This window comes from Taudactylus pleione, unplaced genomic scaffold (assembly GCF_031769625.1).
Source record: "Taudactylus pleione unplaced genomic scaffold, aTauple2 ptg000130l, whole genome shotgun sequence".
Lineage (NCBI taxonomy): Eukaryota > Metazoa > Chordata > Amphibia > Anura > Myobatrachidae > Taudactylus > Taudactylus pleione.
The window spans coordinates 4581539-4607398 of NW_028284532.1; the positions used below are offsets into that span (position 1 = coordinate 4581539).

General features: G+C 43.0%; 1 protein-coding gene across 3 annotated transcripts in view; it reads right to left on the reverse strand.

Moving 5' to 3' along the window:
- Window positions 1-25860, reverse strand: part of TIMELESS (timeless circadian regulator) — a 247444-nt gene that overhangs the window by 206708 nt on the left and 14876 nt on the right. For all 3 annotated transcript variants that reach the window (XM_088473110.1, XM_088473108.1, XM_088473107.1), the window contains exons 2-6: window positions 24215-24268; window positions 23950-24087; window positions 19399-19552; window positions 19122-19236; window positions 11609-11671 (exon numbers count right to left, since the gene is read on the reverse strand). In XM_088473110.1, the coding sequence (XP_088329236.1) occupies window positions 11609-11671; window positions 19122-19236; window positions 19399-19552; window positions 23950-24046 (429 nt within the window). In that variant the 5' untranslated portion in view covers window positions 24047-24087; window positions 24215-24268. The remainder of the gene's footprint in view (window positions 1-11608; window positions 11672-19121; window positions 19237-19398; window positions 19553-23949; window positions 24088-24214; window positions 24269-25860) is intronic.

A 25860-nucleotide genomic window follows, 5' to 3' on the forward strand; every position in this document is an offset into this window, starting at 1 on the left:
CTTGTCACCCCCCCCCCCCCCGCAGGGTTGTAGTGCCTCGCACCTCATGCTGCTCCAGTGATACCTCTCAACCCACACCCATGAGTCCTCTGTAGTTCATACCTCTATGATATAGAATTCAGCACATTTGAAACCACTTGGATTTCGACTATTGTTTACTCCATTCATCTGAAGGGGTCATCATGCTTGTCAAACGGGGCAAGCTCTCTACCTTCGAACCTCCTATTAGATTTGTTCCACAGAAAACCTCCGATCCATCGCCTGCCGGAAAATCCCCGACGGCATCCATGATTACCTCACCTGGCTCAGACACTAGCCTTGATGCTCCATTCACAGTCTGCACGCTCCATCAGATGCTTCAGGCATTTCGGCCGGACCTCAACTCTGACTTTCATGCTTCCATTAAGCAACTTACTGGTGACGAGTATTGGTGACCGCACCAACAATTTGGAGAACAAAATGCAAGAATTAGTGTCCTCTCACAACAACCTCCTTACCTCCCATAATTCAGCTCTAACAAAAATGGCGGCTGTTAAGGATAAATTTGCAGACTTGGAGGATAGATCCAGGAGAAATAACATCAAGATCAGAGGTGCCCCGGAATCTGTCTAATGCAGACCTCCAGGACCTTGCTTTGAACATCTTTCAGAAATTACTACTCTCTGAAGAAGCCCGGGATTTGCTGATTGTTCGGATTCATCGCCTTCCTAAGCCTCGCTCAGCTCCTGCAGGCTCTCCTGGAGATGTCCTTTTGAGTCTTCACCTCTTTCACATCAAGGAGGATATGCTTACAGCTGCTCGTGAGGCGGAGGATACGGATGTTCTCAACAATATTCAACTATTCCCTGACCTTTCTGTCCACACCATAAATGAACGCAGAACATTCCAAGCTATCACATAAGCACTTCGGGATAACTAAATCCAATACCGATGGGGCTTCCCAGTAAAGCTCTTAGTGCGGAAAGACGGCTCTACGTTTGTCATTATCTATGGAGGCTGGTGCAAAGTTGCTGTCTGAGTGGGAAATTCAGTCTGTATTCCTCCATCCTCTCAAGATCCCCTTCTTCAGTCGGATTGGACCAGTGTCCGCTGAACATGTTCCAATTTATCTTCTTGGATTTCTTCAGTTAATTTGTTCTTTGAATGTCTTCCAGCTGAATTTGGAATTGCTTTGAACTGGGTCGTTGTATACTACCCTGTCTTATTACTACTATCCGCTACAGAACAGGTCCAGAAGTTTTGTTTTCCCCAACATCGATAGTTCAGTGTTCCACCTATGGACGCTGCACATTGATCTCCTCAGCTGCGAGTATTATTATATTCCCAGCTTCTGGTTTGTTGTATTTTTACAGTTCTGGTTTGATATTTTCCTCAGACTAAGTGGTTTCACTGTTTTATTTCTAGGTCTCTCCCTCCCTTTCCTAATCTCTTATTTATTTATTTTTCTATTCTTGATATGGTACATATTGAGATTATTTTTCTGTATTGGTTTGGGAGATATTGTAAATGTGCTTTATTGTTCTAGGTTTTATATTATATTTCACAACAGGTCTCATGGGTGGGGAATGTACAGTCCTCACCCACGTTAACCATTTTGCCGTATTGTTTCCTTAGGGCAACTGATGTGGCCCGATATACTGGGATTTTGTGTCTTTTTTCTGTGTTTTTATTTTCTTATTTATTAGTCCCATGTTTTTCTTTTTTTTTAGTGTAACAGGTGCATCTAGGACCTTTTGTTTTTTTATTGTTTTAATGTGCCCAATGGTTACAAATTTTCCCCTAAATGTCAAAGGCCTCAACTGCCCGCATAAGAGACGCTTGGCCCTATCAACTTTTCAGCACCATAAAGCTAATATTGTGGCCCTAGAGGAAACTTATTTTTCATCCTTAGCCCCTCCTATATTTTTTTTTTTTTAATTGAGTAATTTTTTATTAATTATTTTGCATATGCAAAACAAAAACATTTTCAAACAACTAAACAAAAAAAAAATAATATATATAAAAAAATATATATATATAATAATGGTTAAACACAGTATACATAGATAATAACTGCTAGCAGACAAATATAGCAAAAAATTACATCACCAGATACAAATATTGTTGAAGAGAAAATGAAAAAGACAAAAAAAAAACAAAACTAAATTACTATATAATCATATAATATAGAAATCACATAAAATATCAAATTAAATACAGCATGTGAAAATTTGCATAGCTATAAAAGATCAGATTCCGTATCACATCTCAAACCTGCCAAAAAATGCTCAGACAGACGGACCTGAAGAAGCATACTTTGATTCAAGCCAACCAGACCAAATCCTATCAAATTTAGATTCCGCTTTCCGTGTTACATACATATAACGTTCATGCTGCACCGTTAGAGCAACTAGGGACACCCAGGCTTGAAAGTCAGGACTTCTAGGGGCCATCCAAAGTCTTGCTATACAAACTTTAGCTAATACACATAAATTTATCGCACATTGCAATTTGTATTTATCTAAAATATTATCCTCTATAATCCCAAGGCAACAAAATCTTGGAGTAAGAATAGAATGAGGAATATCGATATCAGATATCGCCGTGAGGACTTGGCTCCAAAAGTTTTGCACCCCAGGACATTCCCATAACATATGCCAAAAGGTTCCAGAGGCTGAATTACACTTTGGGCAAATATTCGAAGCCCTCCCTCCAAACTTCACCAATTGCACTGGAGTTAAATAAGTTCTATGAAGTAAAAATAGCTGAACCTGCTGAAACCGAACAGAGGCAGTAGATACACGGGGGCAAGCAAGTGCTCCACTCCATTCGTCATCAGTGAGATCACCTAACTCCGATTCCCAGCACTGTTTCAAATTAGACAAATTAGAAGCGTGGTGATACGATAGCAGAAATGAATATAGACAGGAGAGTGTCCGCTTAGGGCCTAGATGTAAAAGAAAAGATTTTAAAGGGGAATGCTGCAACGAGAGAGGCTTACTGGCAAATTGGGTATTCAGTGCATGGCGGAGCTGTAAATATCTAAAAAAAATATGTAGATGGGAGTTTAAATTCTTCCACCAACTGAGTAAAAGATTTAAGAATCCCATCTTGATATAACTGATGAATCTTAATAATACCTTTACTTCCCCAAATCTCTCTAGCATTAAGAGAAGAGAGTTCTGACAGCTGTCGGGAACCCCAAAGAGAGGTTTCTGGGTCTATTTCGCTAAATTGTATTAGTGCATGAGCAGCACGCCAAATTTTCAGAGCCTGTAAAACTAAGGCGGGAACACTACGAGAACCCGAAGCATTGAGCAGAGCTTGTAGGGGTGTATGTCCCGCTGACACCTGGGAAACTAACAGAGCTGGAAGGGAGTCAATTGAACTGTCCTGCACCCACAGCCGTAAATGAGCCAACTGCGCCGCATAATAATAGTATAAAAAATGGGGAAGTGCTAAACCACCAGAATTTTTTGACCTAGTAAGTACATCCAACCTTATTCGTGGCCGTTTATCTAACCAAATCAAGGAAGATATTATACTGTTCAGCTTCCGAAATAATGATCTAGGAAGATAAATTGGGGCTTGTTGAAAAATATATAAAAACTTAGGCTGCACTATCATTTTTATTAAATTGACCTGTCCTGTTACTGTCAGGGGGAGTTTGCGCCAAATTTTTATCCTATCTTTCAAATATGAAAACAAAGGCAAAATATTCAGAGAGGAATAATCCTCCATATTATTAGACACCCAAATACCTAAATATTTAAAGGAGTCAACCCAACGTAGAGGTATGGAAATTAATGGGTTAACAGGAGGGCGTCCCCTGAGGGGGAGAATGGAGGATTTGTCCCAATTAATGGCAAGGCCAGAATAGTTACTAAACCTGTCAATCACCTGTAGAACCAGCGGCACAGCAGTCTCGTAGTTCCGGAGGAATAACAGCATGTCGTCTCCGTATAAAGCTATCGTATCCATCCTGCTACCCAAGGTAAGGCCAACGATACCAGGATGTGTACGCAGAAGACACGCCAATGGCTCAATAGCTAAAGCAAAGAGGCTCGGAGATAAAGGACATCCCTGCCTAGTACCTCTGGACAATACAAATGAGGGCGAAATGAAACCATTCACAGAGATACGAGCAGTAGGCTTATAATATAACAACTGAACCCAGCTCAAGAATATTGGGCCTACACTCATACATCGCATGACCTCCCACAGGAAGGGCCACTCCACCGAATCAAATGCTTTTGCCGCATCTAGAGACACTACTACAGAGGAGGACTCCTCCCCATGAGAGGCCTGGAGATGAGAATAGAGACGCCTGATATTAACCGACGTCGACTGACCCGGCATAAAGCCAGTTTGATCCGGATGTACAATCTTAGTGATAACTTGGTTAAGACGAATTGAAAGAATTTTAGCGAGTATTTTTGCATCTGTGGGTATTAGTGAAATAGGACGGTATGCGTCTGGAAATTTAGGGTCCTTCCCAGGTTTAGGTATCACAATAATGATGGCCTCCGACATGGAAGCTGGAAATACACCTTTATCATGTAAATTATTAAAAAGTTTTAACAGTCGCGGAATGAATAAATCAGCATGTTTCTTGTAAACCTCCAGTGGGATACCATCAGAACCAGGAGCCTTACCACCTGGGAAGGAGTTAATAGCAATTTCGACCTCTTCTAAGGTAAAAGGCGCTTCCAAAAAGGACCTTTCCTCAGGATCCAGATGTGGGAGATCAAATGCTGCCACATGACATCAATTCAGCCGGAGTGCAAGACAGTCTAGAGCTATAAATATTTTTAGAATGGTTAAGAAAGGTGTCAGCAATGTCAGAGGTGTTGGAAACCAGTAACCCATCTGCAGTAAATATTTCATGGACAGCTGTGGAGGGACGGTCAGCATGGACTAAGTGAGCTAAAAAACTGCCCGTTTTATCTGCAGACATATAGTGAGAGTGAGACTGGAACAACAGCCGGCGGGTATTCCTATCAGTAAGATGGGTAGTCCAAGCAGACTGAGCCACCAACCACCGGACCCGAGTCTCCTCTAACCTATTTAGTAAATATTCAGACTCCAGTGAACGGCAAGTATTCTCAAGTTCAACCTCCTTCTCTCTATAATACCTTTTAAGATCGGCAACCCGTTTAAGCAAAGTCCCACGCATAAAGGCTTTAAATGCATCCCAAATTACTTCAATTGGAGCAGAACCAGCATTATCAGTAAAAAAGCTCCTCCAAGCAGCTTCAAGTTCCGAACCTGCCCCCATCTGTAAAAGCCAGGAGGGATGTAATTTCCATAATGTCTGCCCTCTTGGACTGTTCAGGTCCACAGTCAAAATAAGGGGAGAATGGTCTGATATACCCCTCGTCCTATACTCAGCACCAGATATTTTGGGAATCAAATTAGGGGAGACTAGAGCTAAATCAATTCTGGAGAACGAGCAAAAAGGAGGAGGAAAAACAGGAATATTGTTGTATTCCCGGATGCTTCATCCTCCAGGCATCTACCCATCCCAAACCAGCCACAAATTTTGCAAATCCACTCTCACCCCCCACTGGGACTGTTATATGGGCCTCTCGCCATTTATCCAAATGGGGATTCAAATACTTATTAAAGTCACCCAGACAGATCACAGGGGTAGTAGGAGATAGAGCAATAAATTCTGCTGCTTTTTTTAGCACCTCATATGAGAATGGAGGGGGTATATAAACAGCAAGCAGAAATATAGGGACAGTGTGAACCCTACAATCAAGAAAGACATAGCGCCCATAAGGGTCAATCTTAACGGCGTTACATACAAACGGCACTGATTTTTTGATAAGTACAGAGACCCCCCGTGAGGACGAAGTGTGTGAGGCATGATACGCCCATCCCACCCAGGGACGTTTAAGGGATAAAATCTTGCTTCCGACTAAATGAGTCTCAGTAAAACAGGAGATATCAGGGTCATATTGTTTAAGCATTTTTAACACTAGAGATCTTTTTATTCTGTCATTAAGGCCCCTCACATTCCACGTAAGTAGTCGTACCATAATAAAATAGAATATATCTAAGAAGCGGGAATAGCAACATAGCAAATTTCCAGAAAAACAAAAAATATGTGACAAACCAGCCAGCATATACATAATAGGAAAAAAAATTTAAAAAACAAAATGTAAACATTCTAAACAAACCCAGCCAACCCCCCTCCCTGTATACCCCTCCCAACTTAGGCATACTTGGATCCCAAAATTACAAATTACCCAACCTAGAACAACCTAAACCAAATTAAGTTCCCTACCGGTAGCAGGGGCAATAAACAAAAGTAGCCACCAATACATGGGAGCCCTCCATTAGAGACTGTGACAGTGAGAGCATTTAACATATCATATACAGGAGAATTACATAGACTACCCTCCTAACATAGAGGCCTCTAGAACATCCAAAACAATCACACAACCACAGATAAAACACAAATAGAGCAGAGCTTCTGCCTCTGGCAACAGGCAGACAGCCACAACCTGAGAAAAAAAAAAAAAAAAGAAGGTTACAGATAATATCACGGATTTGATATTATATCAGTGGTATATCAATCTGGAGCCAACTGTCCATTGCCCGGGGCATAGCGATCCAGCCAGACAGCCGCCTCACGCGGAGAAGTAAAGAAGCGGGTCTCCCCATCAACCACCACACGCAACTTTGATGGAAATAGCATGGCATATGAGAGGTTCAAGTCCCGCAGCCTGCGTTTAATGGGGAGAAATTTAGCTCTATCTTTTTGGACCTCTACCGCAAAGTCCGGAAACACTGAAATACGCACTCCATTTCGTTCAAGCGGACCTTTAGTACGAGCTAGCCGGAGTACAGTGTCTCGATCCTTAAAATGCAGGAATTTAGCAATTAACGTGCGAGGCGGAGCACCAGGAGGCAGAGACCTAGATGGAATTCGGTGCGCCCGCTCAACTGCAAATTGAGAGGAAAAGGATTCTCTGCTGTAAGTAGTTGAAAGCCACGTCTCAAGGAAGGATTCAGGCGAGGAACCCTCCTCTTTTTCAGATAGCCCAACGAATCGAATATTGTTGCGGCGAAGTCTTCCTTCCATATCAGATAGCTCGTTTTGCATAACGGACATCTGTTGACACATATTAGAGACACGTTCATGTACAGGGCCATGCGAGTCTTCCAATGAAGATATACGAGTTGCAGCTTCCTCCATGCGCTCACGAATCCGCTGCATATCATTACGGAGCAAAGAGATGTCACATTGCACCTTTTCAATTTTATCTGATAGATTTTTTCCATTTACAGTAACGGCATCTAGAACTTGCTGCAAGGTGACTTCAGGAGGCGCTGCAGCTGTAGAACCTTGAGAGCACCCTAATGTTGCATCTTGAGACGTTTTCTGCAAACTCTCTGACTGAGAGGCAGATGGAGGTTGCGGCGTAGTGGAGCGTGCAAATCGCTCCAGTTTAGCAGCAGCAGCTGCCTGACCAGATTTGCCCATAGTTATGGGAACAACCGGATCCCAATGGCAGTGTTGGAGCTAGTGCTACGGAGAGGTACACGATATCAAATATCAAATGTGGCTGCCAATCAGTGTCAGTCACGGCAGGGTGTAGTAGAGAGCTGTACTCTGCGATATGGAGAGCGGCAGTTTTCCCCACGCAGCACCCGCAATAGGAATGGGAAAGACCAATCCCTGCCTGGACTGATGGCACTCAGGTGCCAGCTGTTACAGGAAGAGGCCGTGCAGAATGCCCCAGCAGGAGATCCCCACTCAGGCAGACAACAGCAGCCGCAGTAGTGGTGTGAGAGAGCCTCCCCCTCCGGATCTGGAGACACGTGGGCGGCTTCCCCTGCAGATCGCGGACCGCTCTGTGTAATATACGCGGCCGTGAGGGTGGCCACAGGCAGGAGGACCACTCCCGGGGAGAAGCCAGCAGCCGCGACAGCAAAGGGAGAGACCGTCTTCCTCCGGGTCTCAGCACGCGTGACCGGCAGCCACCGCAGCACAAGATCGCGGCCGCGCCGCCTATCAGAGGCGACCACGAATAAGGCCCCAGGCAGGAAGACCGCTCCCGGGCAGATGACAGCGCCGGTGGTCTCCTCAGGTGAGTCCTTAAGGGCACGGAGGGCAGTCAAGCCGGCAGGTACACCCCAACACCGTCACAGTGAGCAGGATAATGGTGTGCAGGATGAGTGGCAGGAGAGCTCAGAGAAGAAGCTCCTCACTCCATTGCAGCCACGACCACGCCCCCCCAGCCCCTCCTATATTTAAGGATCATAGATACCCCTAATGCTATTCTGCTAATGGTCCATCCAAAAGTAACGGTGTTGCCATTCTGTTCCATGTGAATACTCTATTTGTTTTACATTGGAAAATTCAAGATAAGAACGGCAGGTTCCTTATTCTCATTTGGGTAGTTGAGGAAGCCCTAGTCACTCTGATTCCCTTTACACCCCCAATTCTCGTCAAGTCTCTTTTCTATGAGAAACTTTTGAGGAAATCTCTCAGGTCCACCAGGGGGCACTCATATTAATGGGTGACTAATTTAGTTCTTGATCCCAAAATGGATAGATCTCCTACTCGTGGTCACTCCTTCCCCCCTCATTGGCTTTTAAGAAATTGTTGGCGGAGTATGATCTGTATGGTACCTGGCGCACCCATCTATCGGGGAGGATTATACTTTTTTCTCCTCAGTTCACAATAGTTATTTCAGAATAGACCTTATTCGAAATGCCTTAATCCTTTTGATATTGCGAATCTATTTTCGGACTACTATGGAAAATTATACAATTTATTCTATTCCTCAACCCTCAGCTGACATTAGTTCCTCTTTTTTAGACGGCTTATCTATAGCTTCTTTAGATACTGATAGCCTGGCGTCCTCGAACACCCCTTGGTCTTTGGAAGAAATACAGGTAGTAATCCAACAACTGTCCAAGGGTAAAGCCCCTGGTCCTGACAGCTTTACTAATTCCTTTTATGCTACATTCGATAAGGTCTTCTCCCCAATTCTCCTACAATTATATACAGAGGCTTCTAACATTGGTTGTTTTCCAACCGATATGGTGGAAGCTCAAATCCAAAACCTGGCAAGGACTCCTCTGAGTGTAATTATAGACCCATAGCGCTTCTTAACACAGATGTGAAAATCGTTTGAATCCTTTACTTCCACAACTAATACACCCTGACCAGGTGGGTTTTGTTCTTGGACGTCAGGTTCCTCACAATACCCGTAGGGTTCTAGACTTAGCTGAATGGGTGTCATATCATAAATCAGTTTCTCCCTCTGTCCCTTGACGCTGAAAAAGCATTCGATAGAGTCCACTGGGACTATATGCGCCAGGTGTGATCTAGATTTCGATTCCAGGGTGACATTCTCAGATCTATTAACGTCCTTTATGCTAACCACTCGGCCCGAGTTTTTAGCAATGGGTTTCTTTCTTCCCCCGTTCTATATCTCTAATGGCACCAGACAGGGGTGCACCCTTTCCTCGTTAATATTTGTGTTAACCATAGAACCCCTGGCCCCAAAAATCTGCCAATCTTCTGAGTTTCCTGGACTCTCAGTTTATGATACCTCTCATAAATTATGCCTCTTTGAAGATGGTTTTATTATGTGTAACCAACCCGGAGACTTCGTTGATACCCTGCCATACCATTTTTGACAATTATAGCGCAGCTTCTTATTATAAATAAAATGCTACAAACACTGAAGCTTTACCCATTAATATCCCCCCTTTGACTCTTAGTTACCTGAAAGGATGCTTTCCCTTTATTTTGAAGGGCTCCGCTTTATCTTATTTGGGAATTTCTATCCCCTATCCACAATGTTTTTACTGCAAATTATGTTCCTCTTCTAACTGAATTGTCATCTTTAGCTACTGCTTAGATGAATCACAAGGTCTCCTGGTTGGGCCACTTAACGGCGTTTAAAATTATGTTATCACCTAAATTGATTTATTTTATCCGAGGCATCCCATATTCCCCGTAAATTACTACACCAGATGCGGAGATTGATGCTCTCCTATATGTGGAAACGTAAAGCCCCTAGAATGGCTAATAGTCGTATTGGTCCGTTCTAAACTGCAGGGAGGTCACAATCTCCCCGACCTGTCTAGATATCATAAGGCAGCCCTGCTCTCCCAAATAAGTGGCTGGTTCCTTCCCTCGTACTAAACTTCAGGTAGACTTGGAATGCACCCTCCTCCGGAGATTTCCTCTCCCAGACCTCCTTTGGTTTCCCCAACAACTTATACCACAACTCTCACTATTTCCTAAAGCGGTCCTTTAAAAGTTTGGGATCTTAACCTTCCGTCTTATTTTGATTTTACTCTTCACACTAGGAATGTTTCCCTTCAAGCATTGGACAAAGCACTGCCCAGCCTTAATCTCTTCTACTGGATACATTTGGGTATTGAGTCCCTGACAGAATATTTTTCAGTGTCTTCTATTTTATCATATACAGACCTCTGTGTTAACTTTCCCTTAAGTCCCTCAGCCTGGTTTTACTATCTCCAAATTACACACTGGTAAGCCTTAATGAATACAGGTCGCACTGCCTTTCAGGTACCGCCGAGTCAAATTTTGAGTACATTTTCTAACCCTTCCTACCATGGTGCCATATCTTATTGGTATTCCCTCTTGTCCTCTATAGATTTGGCAACTAAATCCTCTGTTCAACTTCAGTGTGAATCAGGCCTTCAATGTTCTTTTACCCTCACACAATGGGAGACTATTCACCTCTCCACTTTTTCTTTTTCTATGTGTCCTAACCATACTGAAACGCATGTCAAACGTTTAAACAGGTTATATCTAACCCGCTCTAGGTTACATAAAATTTTGCCTAGTTTCAAAATGTTGCTGGTGCCTTTGTCACTCTGGAGGCTCTATCCTCCATATATTTTGGGACTGCCCTATTTTACATCCTTTCTGGGAAGATGTATTTACTCTCATACAAGAGGTTTTAGGTCTCACTCTTCCTCTAGACCCCTCCCTAGCCCTTCTACACAGGTGTCCTGAATCTGTCCCTAAATCTGACATTTATGTCCTTGGTCATATTATGATATCTGCTATGGCTACTATAGCTCAACTTTAGAAATCCCCTCCCCCCCCCCCCCCCCTCAATTTGCCAAAGTTCTAGCGAAAACACAATTTAATTTTGAAATGGAGACAAAAGAGGTTGCTTACTCTATGGCTGCTTCCTCCACTATTGTTAAATGGTACCCTTGACATCTATATGATACAGAAGGAAAGGGTGTACCCCTTCCATTCCCAAACTCACAGAGTCCTGCTTCCCCTCTCAATTTAAATGAGCTCCCACACGGGGATTCTGATGCCTTAACTTATTCACCATTTCTGTATTTACGAATTTAATATTTGCTTGAGGACTTGGGATGTACTGTTACTTTCCCTTTCTTTGTTCCCTTATTTGTACCCCCCATAATGTTTTTCCTCTCTTTTTTCTGTACCCCCATAAATATTTAGCAATATAGTCAATACAAATTTATTGATGGAAAAAAATAATAATAAATGAAATAAGCTCCAATTGTCACATCTCTATATATTGGACTCCTATTATAACATCCCAGCTTGAACTTGATCATAAATAAAACTAACTTAATAACCACTTACCATTTGCAGTAAATCATACAGCTTTTCACTCAAGACTACAAATAGTCTCTCATTCGCAAAGGCCTAGAGAAAACAAGATTTGTAAAAAATGAATACAATTAAAATCACCTAAAAAAATATTGTGACAGTCCATTAAAATCAAAATGACAGTTCACAGCAATGCCCAAATGTAATAGTCTGATTTGCAGGCACCAACGTGACATCAGCGACGTAGGGTCTGATTCAGAGTTGTACGGTATGCCAATATTTTCACAATTGAGTTATTATCGGCAATATGCGCATGAGTGTAAGTTGCACTGCACATACATCAAGGTACATTACCGTAGTCGCTCGCAGCGACTATTTACTAGTAGTGTGATTGACAGGCCAGGAGCAATTGGGGGAGGTAGTGAAGAAAAAAAACAGGCGTGTTGCGAGCATTTTTAGGGCCTGAAATAGTCGGTCTGCGATCCTGTAGGCAAGAAATATGGCTCCAGCGTCTCAGGCCCCGCGGCCATTCTCTGGGACCAAAGACTTAGTTAGGACTGCGATAATAAAATGATTCTGGGTCTTTGTATGCAGATGCTTGGCTCTGCAAAGCTGCCGGTGGCCGTCTCAATACATCTCCTGGCATCTGCAACAATTGCATATTTTCGCATAGCATCTGTGTACACAGACGCAGCAACGACTGCATTAGCGTGCAACTCTGAATCAGGCCCATAGCCACTAGATTTAATGTATCAATCAGTTTTAAAAGGCAATGCCAGGTTGGTTCTGCCTTAAAATGAACTGCCGCTCTAAATCTAGCAGCTATAACACCAAAATAGCAGGCTATCACATTTGGGCAGATTTGTTTTTTTCTTTATTAATAAAATTACACATTATCACCCTACATTTTAAATGCAAATTTCATATGAAGAGCTACTGTATGTGGTAAAAATCAAACATAGTAGCACCATGATTCTCTCCACTAGCCCTCCATTTTGTCCACACTGATAAGAAATACTGCTTTTCCATCTAAGTCCAGGGTCTGACGCACAGTTCCAAAATAGGTCAGACCCAGGACATACCCCTTTTCCACTGCAGCGCCGATCCGGGTTATTAACGGATCTGTGCCGTTCACATTGCACACAGGTGCAGTGGAACACTTCTCCCGGCGTTTGGAGAGATCATCATCTCAAAGCGCCGAAAAACCCAAAGTCCCCATGCTGTAAACGGGACCTGGGTCGGACAACCCAGGCTACCCATTTACACTGCAGGGTTGCACGGGTCGTTCCCATGTTAAACCCTACAAGTTACCCGGGTTGGATTGCCAGGTCACTGGACCTAGGAATCCAACCGTTACCCCCTTTTACACCTAGCAGCAACCAGTCTTAACTCTGCAATAACCCAGGTTTTAGCTGTAGTGTAAAAGGTGTGTAAGAAAAGCTGGAAGGACCGACGCTCAGGAGGGAGGCTAGTGTGGCTCAGCTCACCTTTTATGACGAATATGTAGTTACTAACCTAGACAGAGAGGAGATTCTTCAGTAAACGCTATAGCCCCCCACTCCCCAATGCTTCTTACTCATCTAGAGAGCTGACAAGGAGGAGAGTCATCCACAAAGGTTAATAACCCTTTCACACTGCCAGCACAGGAAGAGCCGGCGCTTGGAGATGATCTCCAAGCGCCGGCTCAGCACATGATGGCTGTGACGTCAGAGACCCAGGCCGCCAGTCTGAAAGCGGCCTCACCTGGGTCTCATCCGGGATTGAACTGTGTACAAAATCCTGGGTGCGGCCTGAGTTCACAGTGTGAAAGGAGTATAAGTAAAATATCTGGCGTGGTAAAATGCAAATTCTCATTGGTGAAGAACAGAAATAAAAATAACAAAAACAAATTAAAAAGGACTATAATTTTACTTTGTTATCTTTGTATCCTCCATGTTTAACAAGTTGTGATCATCGCAACACCAGTATTTCATACTTTTTCCTGATATGGACTACTGTAGCCTTCTCTCACACATCCTTTCGAATTTTACTTGTGTAAAATGTATTTCCTTTTAAAATGTCTTTCATGTTGGGGGCGTGGCTTGGAGCGGCTGGGTGTAGGAGTTAACTTACCAGCTCTCCTGATAATAATCCTGCTGTCCATCCTGAAGGAGCGGTGACCCAGGCTTCATTCTTCCCAGCTTGGTGGTTGAAGGTCCTCTGCCCCTCCTGCATCTAGTATCGGGCTCTCCTGCTGCTTTCTGAGGAGCAGCAGGCGTCTGGTGTTTCTCCTGGCATTTCCCCCGTCTCCCACATGGGTAGCTGTATCCTCCGGCGTCCTGCTCTGGCGTTGCTTGTAAACTGGGCTGCGCGGCCAGGGAAGTCTATCTGGAAGGGACACTTCTCCCCATTTTTTTTTTCAGGTGCAGGAGGAATGGCTCCTGGGTCTAGCTCCATCTTCATACTGGGCTCGGGTGTTTGTCCCCGGTGATACACGCTAACGGTGGCCATTTTGGTTCCGGCTCTGCAAAGTTAGAAGCTGCTGGCTCTATGGTGAGAGACAGAGGACCTCATTCAGAGTCGGTCATTGCGGCCGCACGGTCGTACGCCACCGATGTTCGCTGAACTGCGCATGCGTAAAGTTTGCAATGCGCGTGCGCAAACTAGCTGCTACGATCAGAAATTTCTCTCTCCTTGAACACAGCCAGGTCGGTAGTTTGAGTGACAGAATGAGGCGTTTGTGGGTGGTAACAGGGGAAGGTGCTTGCAAACGGGGGAGTGCAGATCCGAACGCAGGGGTGCCTAATTATGCGAACGGCGTTTTATGGGAGTGCATAATTAAAGTAGTGTCATGGCACACGTGACATGGGTGGTTTGTACACTGACCTGATCGTAGAGCTTAAGAGAGGGTATGGTCAACCTTAAGCTCTACGACCAGTTTCGATGGTTCCCAATGGTCTCGACTAATCCTTATATGCCCGGAGATGACGTGTAATGCGTACGAGAAGGGGGCGTATTTTTTGTCTTCCGGCCACTTCCTCCCCTTGGTCGGCCAGCTAACGATCCGATCTTAGGGACGCAACATGCGAGTGCATCATTTGCATATCCGACCCCTTTTCCCGTACGACCGCAACGACCGACTGAATGAGGTCCAGTGTCCTATATCTCATTTTTCCACCTGATTTCTTGCCTCACTGTTGTCTGGGCTCCCTGGTGTGATTTGTTATACTCTGTAGTTATTCCTTGGCGACAGCTGGCTGGGACTTGTAGTTTCTCCTCCAAACAGTTTTCAATTGTGATCCTGTTTTCCTGTCTGCCTATACTGCTCTATAGCCGAGTTACTGGGTGACTCATCTCTCCTGAATTCCTAAATATGGATACTTCTCTCCAACAAATTCTCCAGGCTGTTAATGCCTCTACTCAAAGGCTCCTTAAACTGTTTGATATCATGCAGGCAAATACCTCTTTTTTGTGTTGTGCTCCTGGGATGTGCTGTGAAGAAGTTGAGCATGTTATACAGCTGAATCCTGAATCTAAATTCCTCAATCTTCTGGGACTGATTGCGTCCTGGATTTCTCCTCTCCTTTGGATATGCTTGAACCTGAGCAACTTATACAGCTGAATCCTGAATAAACAGTCCTCAGTTTCTGGGACTGATTGCTTCCTGGATTTTTCCTCCCCATTGGATGTGTGTGAACCTGAGCTTATTTGCTCGCTCATTCCTGGGGGTTCAGATGTTGCTGCTGTACTCCTGCAGATTCCTTCTTTATTTTTACTGTGCGCGCCGAGATTTCAGGATTTGCCGTTCAAGTATACTAGATGTTCTCCTGTTTATCTTCGATGGAGCTGGGATGGGACCATCACTTCAAGTCAATTGTTTCTAGGGCTTGAGACCTGGCTGGACTAGCGTTTTGTAGCAAGTTACAGTGTCTAATTGCTGTGAATTTGGATTTTCCGTGTTTCATGGGAGCCCATAATTCTTTAATAATCCTTTTACGGATGGTACTCTATTTTCCAATGCTGCGGGAGAGCGGAGGTTGGTTTTGCCTAGCTCAGGGCCATTTAGTTTTTAGCCCTCGTCATTTATATTGTGTTAATATCCTTTTTTTGGGTATGGGGGGGTTATCATTTTAGGTAACTTAGAATAGTTAGTGGCGGGCTGTGGGTTAGGGGATCCAAGTATGCCTAAAATGGGGTTAGGTTATACAGGGTGGGGGGTTATGGGGAGGTTTGCTTTCGGTTATGGGTAGGTTGTATTTTAACTGCGGTTAAATTAGATATTCCCTATTATTATTTCTATATTTTACTTATTATATTCTGCTATATGTGAGGTCTGATGGCCATTATTTGATGCGTTTCATTTACGACCTTTTAGTTTGTTTTATATTGCGTGCACCCAGATGGTGCCTTTGGGTGCGCGTTAGAATATTTATATTGGTCTTGAACTAGTAGTATATCCTTGCAATAAAGGTTTTCTATACTATTAATGATTTTAATGTCAATATGGCCATTATTTTGTTCTCAGTTATATTTTATGTCTGCCAACATAATTAAATTGTACTCTTATTTTGTTCGGGTGTTTTTTTGTTTGTTTTTTTTAAATTTCAAGTACTCAATTTAAAAAAAAAATGTCTTCCATGTTGTAGGTTAAAAAATTCTTCAATAAAATACTACTGTTAAAAAAACAAAACAAAGACTTAACACTTGAATTTGAATTGTCAACAGTGCAGACAGCATATCATGTAGGAAATGTAGAAACAGATATATGTTTAGTAGCACAGAGGTGATCTACTACACAGGTGAGGGCAGTCTCTATACCAAAGTCAAGCTGCAAGGGTCCCAGGAGCCATGTGACTTCGAAACATCCAAAACATGCCAAAGATTTCCAACAGTTTTAACAATCTGGAGGCAAGTGGTAGAAATGAGACAAGGCGATAACTGTCTACAATGACTAAGTTAAAGTACCACAGAAAGTTGTAATTGTCAATTAAAATGAAAATACACAATTCACAGCAATTTTTATGAAACTAATAACACAAACAAATAGGGATAATGAGTGTTATGATAAGAACTTACCTGTGTTAACACTCTTTCTTCGAAGTCCATAGGGTCCACAGGGAGACCTTGGGGTGTAGGTGATGGATAGGAAATCCAGGCACTACTCAGTTCAATTTAACTCCCAGGATGCACCGGGTCCACTCTCCCTTTACCCCGCCCCCGAGCCAGAGGCACCTCAGTTCGTAACAAGCCAAAGGCTGGAGGAGAAGAGAGAAGGAAGTCTGGAACACACAAGATCACATTCTCACAGAGAAGGAGACGGAACACCGGCGACCAGAACAAAGCCCATCTGAAGCCAGGTGTGTCAGGGTGGGTGCCCTGTGGACTTCGAAGAGAATTAACAAAGGTAACTTCTTACCATAACTCATTTTCTTCTTCAGGGTCCAAAGCAGTCCTTTTAAGGGTGGGGACGCTCCTGCGCTAAGAGGAGAATCCGGTGCCCAAAGGAAGCATCCCGAGAGGAAAAGGTATCAAATGCATAGAACCTTAGAAAGGTCTGGACAGAAGACCATGTGGCCGTCTTACACAGCTGAACAGCCGAGGCGCCACGGCGAGCTGCCCATGAGGGACCCACAGACCGAGTAGAATGTGCCTTAGCAGAAGAAGGAACAGGATGGCCCCTTCTGAGTGTAAGCCTCTGAGATAGCCCTAAGAAGCAATCTAGCCAATGTTTATTTATCGGCTGGCCAAAATTCATATAGGACAAATAAGGAGTCCGATTTCCAAAGGGAACTGGTACGGTCCACATAAATCCTGAGGGCACGGACCACATCCAAAGAGGCTTCATCTGCTGAGAGGTCTGGAGATTGAAAGGTCGGAACTAAAATTTCCTCATTAGTGGGGAAACTAGAAACAACCTTAGGAAGGAAACCAGGGAGAGACCGAAGCACAGCCCTGTGTAGCATATCTTGTCCAGATGAGAACACTGAAGCCACCACAGTAGGGAGAGAAACTTCCTGGAGAATTAAGACTAGTCTTCCCGAATGAGACTTGATCCAATGCCTCAAAATGAGCCCCTGGAGAGGCCGGGAGTAAAACTGTCCATACTCAACAGTGTCGAAAGTCGAAACTAACGACCCCAGAGTTTGCATGCATGAGTGAATGGACACTTCGCAGACTGAGAATTTCAAATTTTGGTTTGCAAGATCTTGTCTGGAGGAAGGAAGACTCGGTTCTGGAATCCAAAAAAGCTACCAGGTGGAGCATCTCCTGTGATGGAGATAGCGTCGACTTCTTCCAGTTGATTATTCACCCATATGATTGACGAAGCTGTATCATCAGATGGATGTGATCCCTAAGCACCTCTGAAGATTGCACTAATAGAAGCAAGTCGTCCAGGTATAGTAAAATTCTGACGCCCCTGCGTCTTAGATGCGCTGCCATGACCTTTGTGAACACAAGAGGGGCCGTGGACAGACCAAAGGGTAGTTGGTTTGTACCGCAAACCTGAGGAAACGTTGGTAATTGGCTCATATAAGGATATGCAAATAAGCATCCTTTATATCCAAAGATTCCATAAAGTCCACCGATTGAAAAGCTAAGAGGATGGACCGAAGGGACAGCATGCAGAATTTGGGAATGCAAAGAAATTTGTTTAGAGGTTTCAAATTGAAAATGGGCCGGAAGTAGCCATCCGGCTTCTGAACTAGAATGAGGGTGGCGTAAAAGCCTAACCCTCTCTGGGATGGGGGTACAGGAACAATGACCCCTGTGGCCATGTGAGAGCGTAGAAATCCTGAAAGTAAGTAGCGGGTTAGGCACTAAGGGGGAAGGGTTAGGTTTAGGGTGCAGGGAGGGGGAGGTTAAGTTTAGGCACTGGGGGGGGGGGCTAGTTAGGTTCAGGCATCGGGAAGGGAGGGTTAGAATACCTACCAACATGTGTCGGTATCCTAACCCTGTCGGGATCCAGAGCGCCGGCATCCCGTACCCATCCCGTTTGCATGACTTCATGTAAATTACAATTTTGGAATAGGATTTTAACTCACAGCTTGGGGGTTCTCTGCTAATATACAGTTGAGACCATAGTTTCATACAATAGCTCCAGTAGTGACAATTCCTTAGTAGCAGGAAGTGACGGTTGAAGTGGAAATAGGAAAACATGTTTATTAAAAAGTGTGTGTGTTCAATAATAGCCTGAGGATTAAAACGTTTTCTTTATAAAGCTGACACGGACATTTATTGTCTTGCATTGTTAATGATAGCATCCATACTGGTAGATAAACTGACTTTTTGGGAACAAAAAAAAAAAAACGTTAACGATAGCACCTAATTAACACCATGAAGAAAGCATAAAATGAGTAAAATGAGCAGCATACTAAGATGGGCACTTATGTATTCACTATGATTTCAAGCTGAATTAGTGATTTTAATCAGGAACAAATGCTAGGCTACTTAGTTAAGCGTAAATGAAAACTTTGAAATTTGTGTGCATCTTCCATGGTATTAATCTCAAAACTGCATATTGTTTGAAACACTCCTAGATGGGGACAGATACATCATGTGAGCTCACCTCTTTATACGCTTGTAAGTAGGACACAACCTGCAAGAAATGGTGGCGAAATGTGGGGTCTTGTGGCACTTTCCCAAAGCATAGAAGTGCTGGTTGGGTTAAATTCACCATCAACCTATAAAGATGAAGTGAAGCAGATATTACACAAACACAAAAAACTGTATACCATGTGTGTGAAGAACACCACATCTCTATATAACAACTTTGGACTTAAATTTTGCTTAAATGTTTTCCTATTAGTAAACAATAACTAATAGGATGCAACAGTTCAGATTACCTGATAACGGCATCAAAGAGCTGCTTGTCATTGCTGTGCTGAATTACTAAATACACCAGATCGTTCTGCAGGATCTGGGCTGCTCCCAGTTGTTGTCGAATATCTCTGGTTTCATCTTCATGTCGCAGGTAACGGATTAAGTCTTTCACACTTTCTAGAAAGGAGAGAAAGAGAAAAAAAAAAAAAAAAGTGACGGTACTGAGCCTCCTTAAATTATTATTTTGTTATTGATAAATACAGCAATATTGTAAATGAACATGTATTTAAATTGATGAACTGATTCTGTATAACGTATTCTCAAAAAATGTGTATTATGCAAAATGCCTTCACAAATCATATTCAAAAACTTGTGTAACCAAATAAATATATTTTTAACTTGGACAAAAAAAAAAGAAATGATGTACTTCTGAGAACAACTTCAATTAAGACAGAAACAAAGTAAGAAAAGGAAGGAAATATGAAACAAAAAAAATGTACTAGACAACATCAAGACAATTTTTACAATCTGCTATATCTCACAGGTTATGTTTGTTATAATATGAGATATGGTAGGAACTTACCTTTGTTATCTCTATTTCTACAAAGTCTATAGGGTTTCACAGGATACCTTGGGGTATAGGTGATGACGTCAGGCATCGGGCACCATAGAGTTAAGTTTTCAGCCTCCCAGGATGCACTAGGGTCCCCCTCCTATACCCCGCTCCCGAGCCAAGGCCTCTCAGTTACGTACCAAGCCATAGGCCGGAGGAGGAGAAGGAAGAGAGAAAAAAAGATCTGGACACACACAAGAATCACATTCACACCAGAGGGAGACGGAAAAAAAACGGTGACCAGAGTAAAGCCCATCTGCAGCACAGTTGCGACAGGGCGGGAGTCCTGTGGAACCCTATGGACTTCAAAGAAATAGAGATAACAAATGTAAGTTCTTACCATATCTCATATTTTCTACATCAGGGTCCATAGGGTATCCAAAGCAGTATCCTTTAAGGGTGGGGATGCTCCTGTGCTGAAAGGAGAATCCGCCACCCGAAGGAAGCATCCTGAGAGGCAAAGCTGTCAAACGCGCAAGACCTCACAAAAGGTATGGACCGAGGACCACGTGGTAGCCTTGCAGAGCTGGACTGCAGAGGCACCACGTCGAGCTGCCCACGAAGGACCCACAGACCTAGTGGAATGAGCCCTCACAGAGGATGGAACCGGAAGGCCTTCATGAAGATAAGCTTCTGAAATTGCCATACGAATCCAACCTGCCAAAGTTTGCTTTGAAGCAGGCCAACCCTTTTTACGGAAACCATAGGAGGACAAACAAGGCGTCCGACTTCCTAAACGAAGAAGTGCGGTCAACATAAATCCTTAAGGCCCACACAACATCCAAAGTGGCCTCACCCACTGAAAGATCAGGTGAGTTAAAAGCCGGCACAACGATTTCCTCGTTGATATGGAAACTTGAAACAACTTTGGGAAGGAATCCAGGACGCGTGCGCAGCGCCGCCCTGTTCCTATGAAAAATCAGGAAAGGGGGTCTACAGGAGAGAGCCCCGAAGTCAGAAACACGTCTGGCCGAAGCAATGGCCAGAAGGAATATTGTTTTAGCTGTCAGCCATTTAAGGTCCACTGAGCCCAGTGGTTCCAACGGCGGTCCATGGAGAGCCCTCAGAACCACAGCTAAATCCCAAGGTGCCACCGATGGAACAAAAGATGGCTGAATTCGAAGAACACCTTGCATAAAGGTGCGCACATCAGGAATCGCAGCAATCCTACGATGGAACCAGACTGACAGGGCAGACACCTGCACCTTCAGAGAAGCAAGGCGAAGCCCATGGTCTAGCCCCGCCTGTAGGAAAGCTAACACTCTAGACAGACGGAACTCCCGAGGGGCCTAACCTCTCTGTCGACACCACTGGAAGAACGTATGCCACAGACGATGGTATATCCTTGCAGAAGATGGTTTCCGAGCTGTTAGCATAGTTTGTCTCTTTGGATATTTTAGATAATCATGACAATGTTTCTAATTATAGAACGTCTGTCGATGTCTGTAGCTTTATACCATACTCTAGCAACCATAAAAGAAAATGGCTGAATAATGTTCCTAAAAGCCAGTTATTTCGTATTCGTAGAAACTGTACATCCATTAACAAGTTTAAAGAACAAGCCTTGGTGCTGATCAAAGACTTCTCTGAGAAAGATTATCCCTCACAAACTTTTAGATGAGGCACTTCATACATCCACAACATTAGATAGGGCTACACTTTTTGATATTAACTCTTCACATAAAACCAGATATACTACTAAAAAATCAAAAGAACATAAAGGGGAACCTATGTTTATTGCCAGATATAATCTATCTGCGAATAAAATCTCTGGAATTATGAGAAATAATTATAAATTGTTGCTGACTGATTCTGTCTTGAAAACACATTTAGGCCCTAGACCTCGGCTAGTTTTTAAGAAAGCCAAAAATGTGGGTAATATTTTGGCTCCTAGCCTCTTTAAATCTGATATGAAAGATTCTAATAATTTTTCTCAGAGGACCCTGAGTGGCCCCAAGATTACAGGCTGCTATAAGTGTAACCACAATAAATGTATAACGTGTATACATATTTTGAACAAAACTAAATCTGTGTTCTCACATGTAGCTCAAAAACATTTTCTTATAAACTCCTTTATTAATTGTACCTCGCAATATGTAATTTATATGTTATCATGTCCATGTGACTTGCTCTACATCGGCCGCACGATACGCCCGTTAAAACAGCGTTTTCTTGAACATAGACGCAACATTGTGAATAAATCAATTAAGAATAGTGTCTCCAGGCACATTTTGGAACATCACAATAGTGATACTAAAGGTCTGTCAGTGGTCGGTGTAGAGCAGATACCACACATGACTAGAGGAGGTAATAGATTCAGGATGTTGTGTAAACAAGAAGCAGCCTGGATCTTGAAAATGCAGACACTTAGCCCTAAGGGCCTTAATGAAAATATTGATCTAGAATTTATTTGATTTTGGCATAGGGAGGGGTTTTTTGTGTTGGGCTTATAGTTCTTTAGTCATATGGCCCTGCTCTGTGCAGTGCCTTCAGTAGTCTGTTGATAGACATTGGACACAGAATCTATATGGATCCCAGCCCTATCATTCATTCGACTCTATCTCCTTTTTTCTTCTTGTGTTAATATTAGTACATTCAACCTTTGGTGTAATTTCGCATTTATTGGTATTGATGTTATCAAATATCTGATTAGATTAGCATGATTAATAACTTGATCATGTTATTACTATTGTATCTGCTATTAACGGGTTAATATATTATGTCCATTTCTATGTGCCCCGTAGGAATAGTTTGTTCTCTCTATACATACTTGTACATGATATATACTTTCATATGCTATTTCAACACTACTCATGTGATGTGAGTTTGTTGTTGTTTTTAGGCTTTATGATGCATTTCCTATGACAATATTTTGATGTGTCTTGATATATTATTTCTAATTAATTTTAAGCACAGCTATTAACTGTAACACGCCTAATCATTTTATATTTTATTTTTTAAAAAAGCTTATATTGTTTGTCTTTGTATTTATTAGTTTTTTATATTTATTACATACATCGTTGTTGTAATATCAGTATATACTGCTATTCATATAGTATCTCTGCTCAATATTTGAACTGTGATTAACTAGGTAATGCAATTCTAACATACACCTGTTAGCCAGTTGATGTCTGACAGGTGTTGATTCACAGGTGATCTATTAATGAAAATGGATATATATTAGCCGCCCATGCTACAATAAATCATTCTGCCTTCTTGAAGAAGCTGCTACATGCAGTGAAACACGTTAAGGATTACAGAGACTATTTTCATTTACACACTGCATCGGTGCCCCACTGTCTCATCACTCCTCCAGCCAGCGGTCGCAACCTAGACATAACCCTCTCGGGGGGGGGGGGGGGGGTTGCCTAACCCTAACCCTTCTTCCCCTAGCCTAACCCTAACCCTCCAGGGGGGATGCCTAACTCTAAGTCCCCCCGGGGGTTCCTAAAGCTAACCCTTCTTCCCCCTCCCCCCCGCGGCTAGAACCTAAGAAACCCGGCTTACCTTCGTTCGTTATGCCAGGTGACGGGATTTCGTCGTGGGGCCAACGATAGGCGTTGCGATTTCGACGCCAATCTTTAGTCCCATGTCTGACTTCTAGCATCGGGATTTCCTGACTACATCCCGTCACATCCATTTGTGTCTAAGACGTATTTTCGGGCGAAAAAAAAACGCCTGGCGAAGGCCAAGTTGCACAGGACCTGGAAGCTCACTTGCGCTGTATTGAGGCTACGTGTATGAGGACAAATCTGTTTGTCCCCTGTTGTTACCAGATCCAATTTTAAATAAATACATGTCATGTCAGCTATATATTGTTAGGTCACACATTTTAGGGTGCTGTGGTTTATTCTTTTAATCTTCTAATTTAATGTATAAAATGCCTACTTCTTTAAAATCAACAATTCAAAAGAGAAGTTAGGAAGGTAACACAGTTCTTCGTTTGAATGAGTGTACTTACCAAGGCAATCCGGTTCTTTGTGGTAGGTATCCCCTTCTAGGTACCCTAGGGCACTGCAAGTTGCTAATAACTCACAATTCATCATGTACAAGTCCATAAACGTCTGGCCGCTTTGAGAAATAATTGAGGGGTTCACACCTATCACGTAAAAAGAAGCAGGACACAAGCTTTAGGAACAAAATTGTAGATAAGTAAAATTAGTGACTGTAGGTGATTGCCAAACCAACTACTGCAAGCGAAGGTGAAAGATCAACCTCTATCTTACCTGATGTACTACAGTTCAGGGTTCATATGGAACATCCATGGATACCAAGCTGTCCTGCAAATCAACAAGAAAGAGTGAAATATCAGTCAATTATTATTATTAAAGAGAGCAAAAAGTTAACAAGTAACTCTCACTATGGCACACTGTCATAAGCAGATCTACAAAACATGTGCAATTTCTTTTTTAAAATAGATCAGTGTCAACATTTTGTTCACAGTTCAATATATAAATCAGTCACGGTTGTGCTTATAGAAATCCACATAATATTGCAGAGATTCTTACTACTTGTCATACCAGACAGATTTTCACAATTTAATGATCCACTCTTTAAGTAGTTGGTACATGGTTCTTTTTATTTTTTGCAATGCCAAGAGTGTTCTCCCCCCGTTGATTTTGTCTGGCAACATGCCCAAAAATATACCACCGCCCCCCCAACACTGATGTGGCGGAAAGTCGCGCTGCTCATTTCATATAGAAATTTTAGCGCAGCACGACTTATTGGTTGCGTCACTGGCCACATCACAGCGTCGGGCAGCATGAGACTGGAGGGCAGAGAGCAAATCACTCCACCAGTATAAAAAGGAAGGGTGCGGTTGCGGAACGACAGCCGCTGGTGAACAGTGAAAAGAACGCCTGCATCCACTCTCTGCGTTTCAGTGGCCAAGCGTTACTGGTTCTTTTGTGTATCCAGCAAGTGGAGCAGTATCTGGGCAGCGCTGGCTATTTTTTGTCCACCCAGTAAGTGAGGCAGTATCTGGGCCACTCTTTAAAATTATATTTGTTTCGAGCCAGCAATTCTGACGTATCTGGGTAAGTGTGCAGATCCTAGGCCGCTTTCAAAAAATGTGTGTGTGTCCAAACAGCAAGGCAAGGACAACAAGATCAATAAAAACTAGATTCAGGGAGCAGATATATTATTAATTAGGCATTTTCAAAAACAAAGTTTTATCAAGACACTATTCTGGTTGCCATAATGGACATCCAAGCAGCATCTTAATTGTATCAGTAGATAAATTCTCTGGTACAATAATGGTGCGTGTACACGGTACGATTAAAATGGACGATATCGATAATATCGTTATCAGTCATATCGTCCATTTTTCAGTGCCCAACGACCTGCGATGCGCGGGCACGTATGGACGATATCGTCCATCGACCGTGCATGCAGGTCAACCTGGTCGATATCGACCAGGTCACTATAGGGACCCGCAATCGTTGATCTATATCGTTGTCGATCGTCCCGTGTGTACGCACCTTAAGAGGAGGCAACAGATTTAGGGTGGGACGCAATTAGCCACGGTAACTTACTCGGTGAGGAAAAAGGTGGTAGCCTCTGGCTTTTACACCCAAGGCTATTCAATTACAAGCCCTTTTCCTCGCGTGGTAAAATTGCAGCTAAATCTCGTCAACCCATAGGATCTGGGGTAAGTACCTTGAACTATGGGTTAACGCGATTAGGGCACTTACCACTGATTTCTGTTCAACCCTCCCTTAGACTAACTTAAAACAGTGTTAAGAGCAGGCTACTGTAATTAAATAGCCCCAACAGTACAATTAGCCCCCGCTGTTCATTACCGTGTCTAATTGCATTCGACCCATTTATATATAATTTTAGGAGAATCCCTATTGATATTTAAATTAGATAC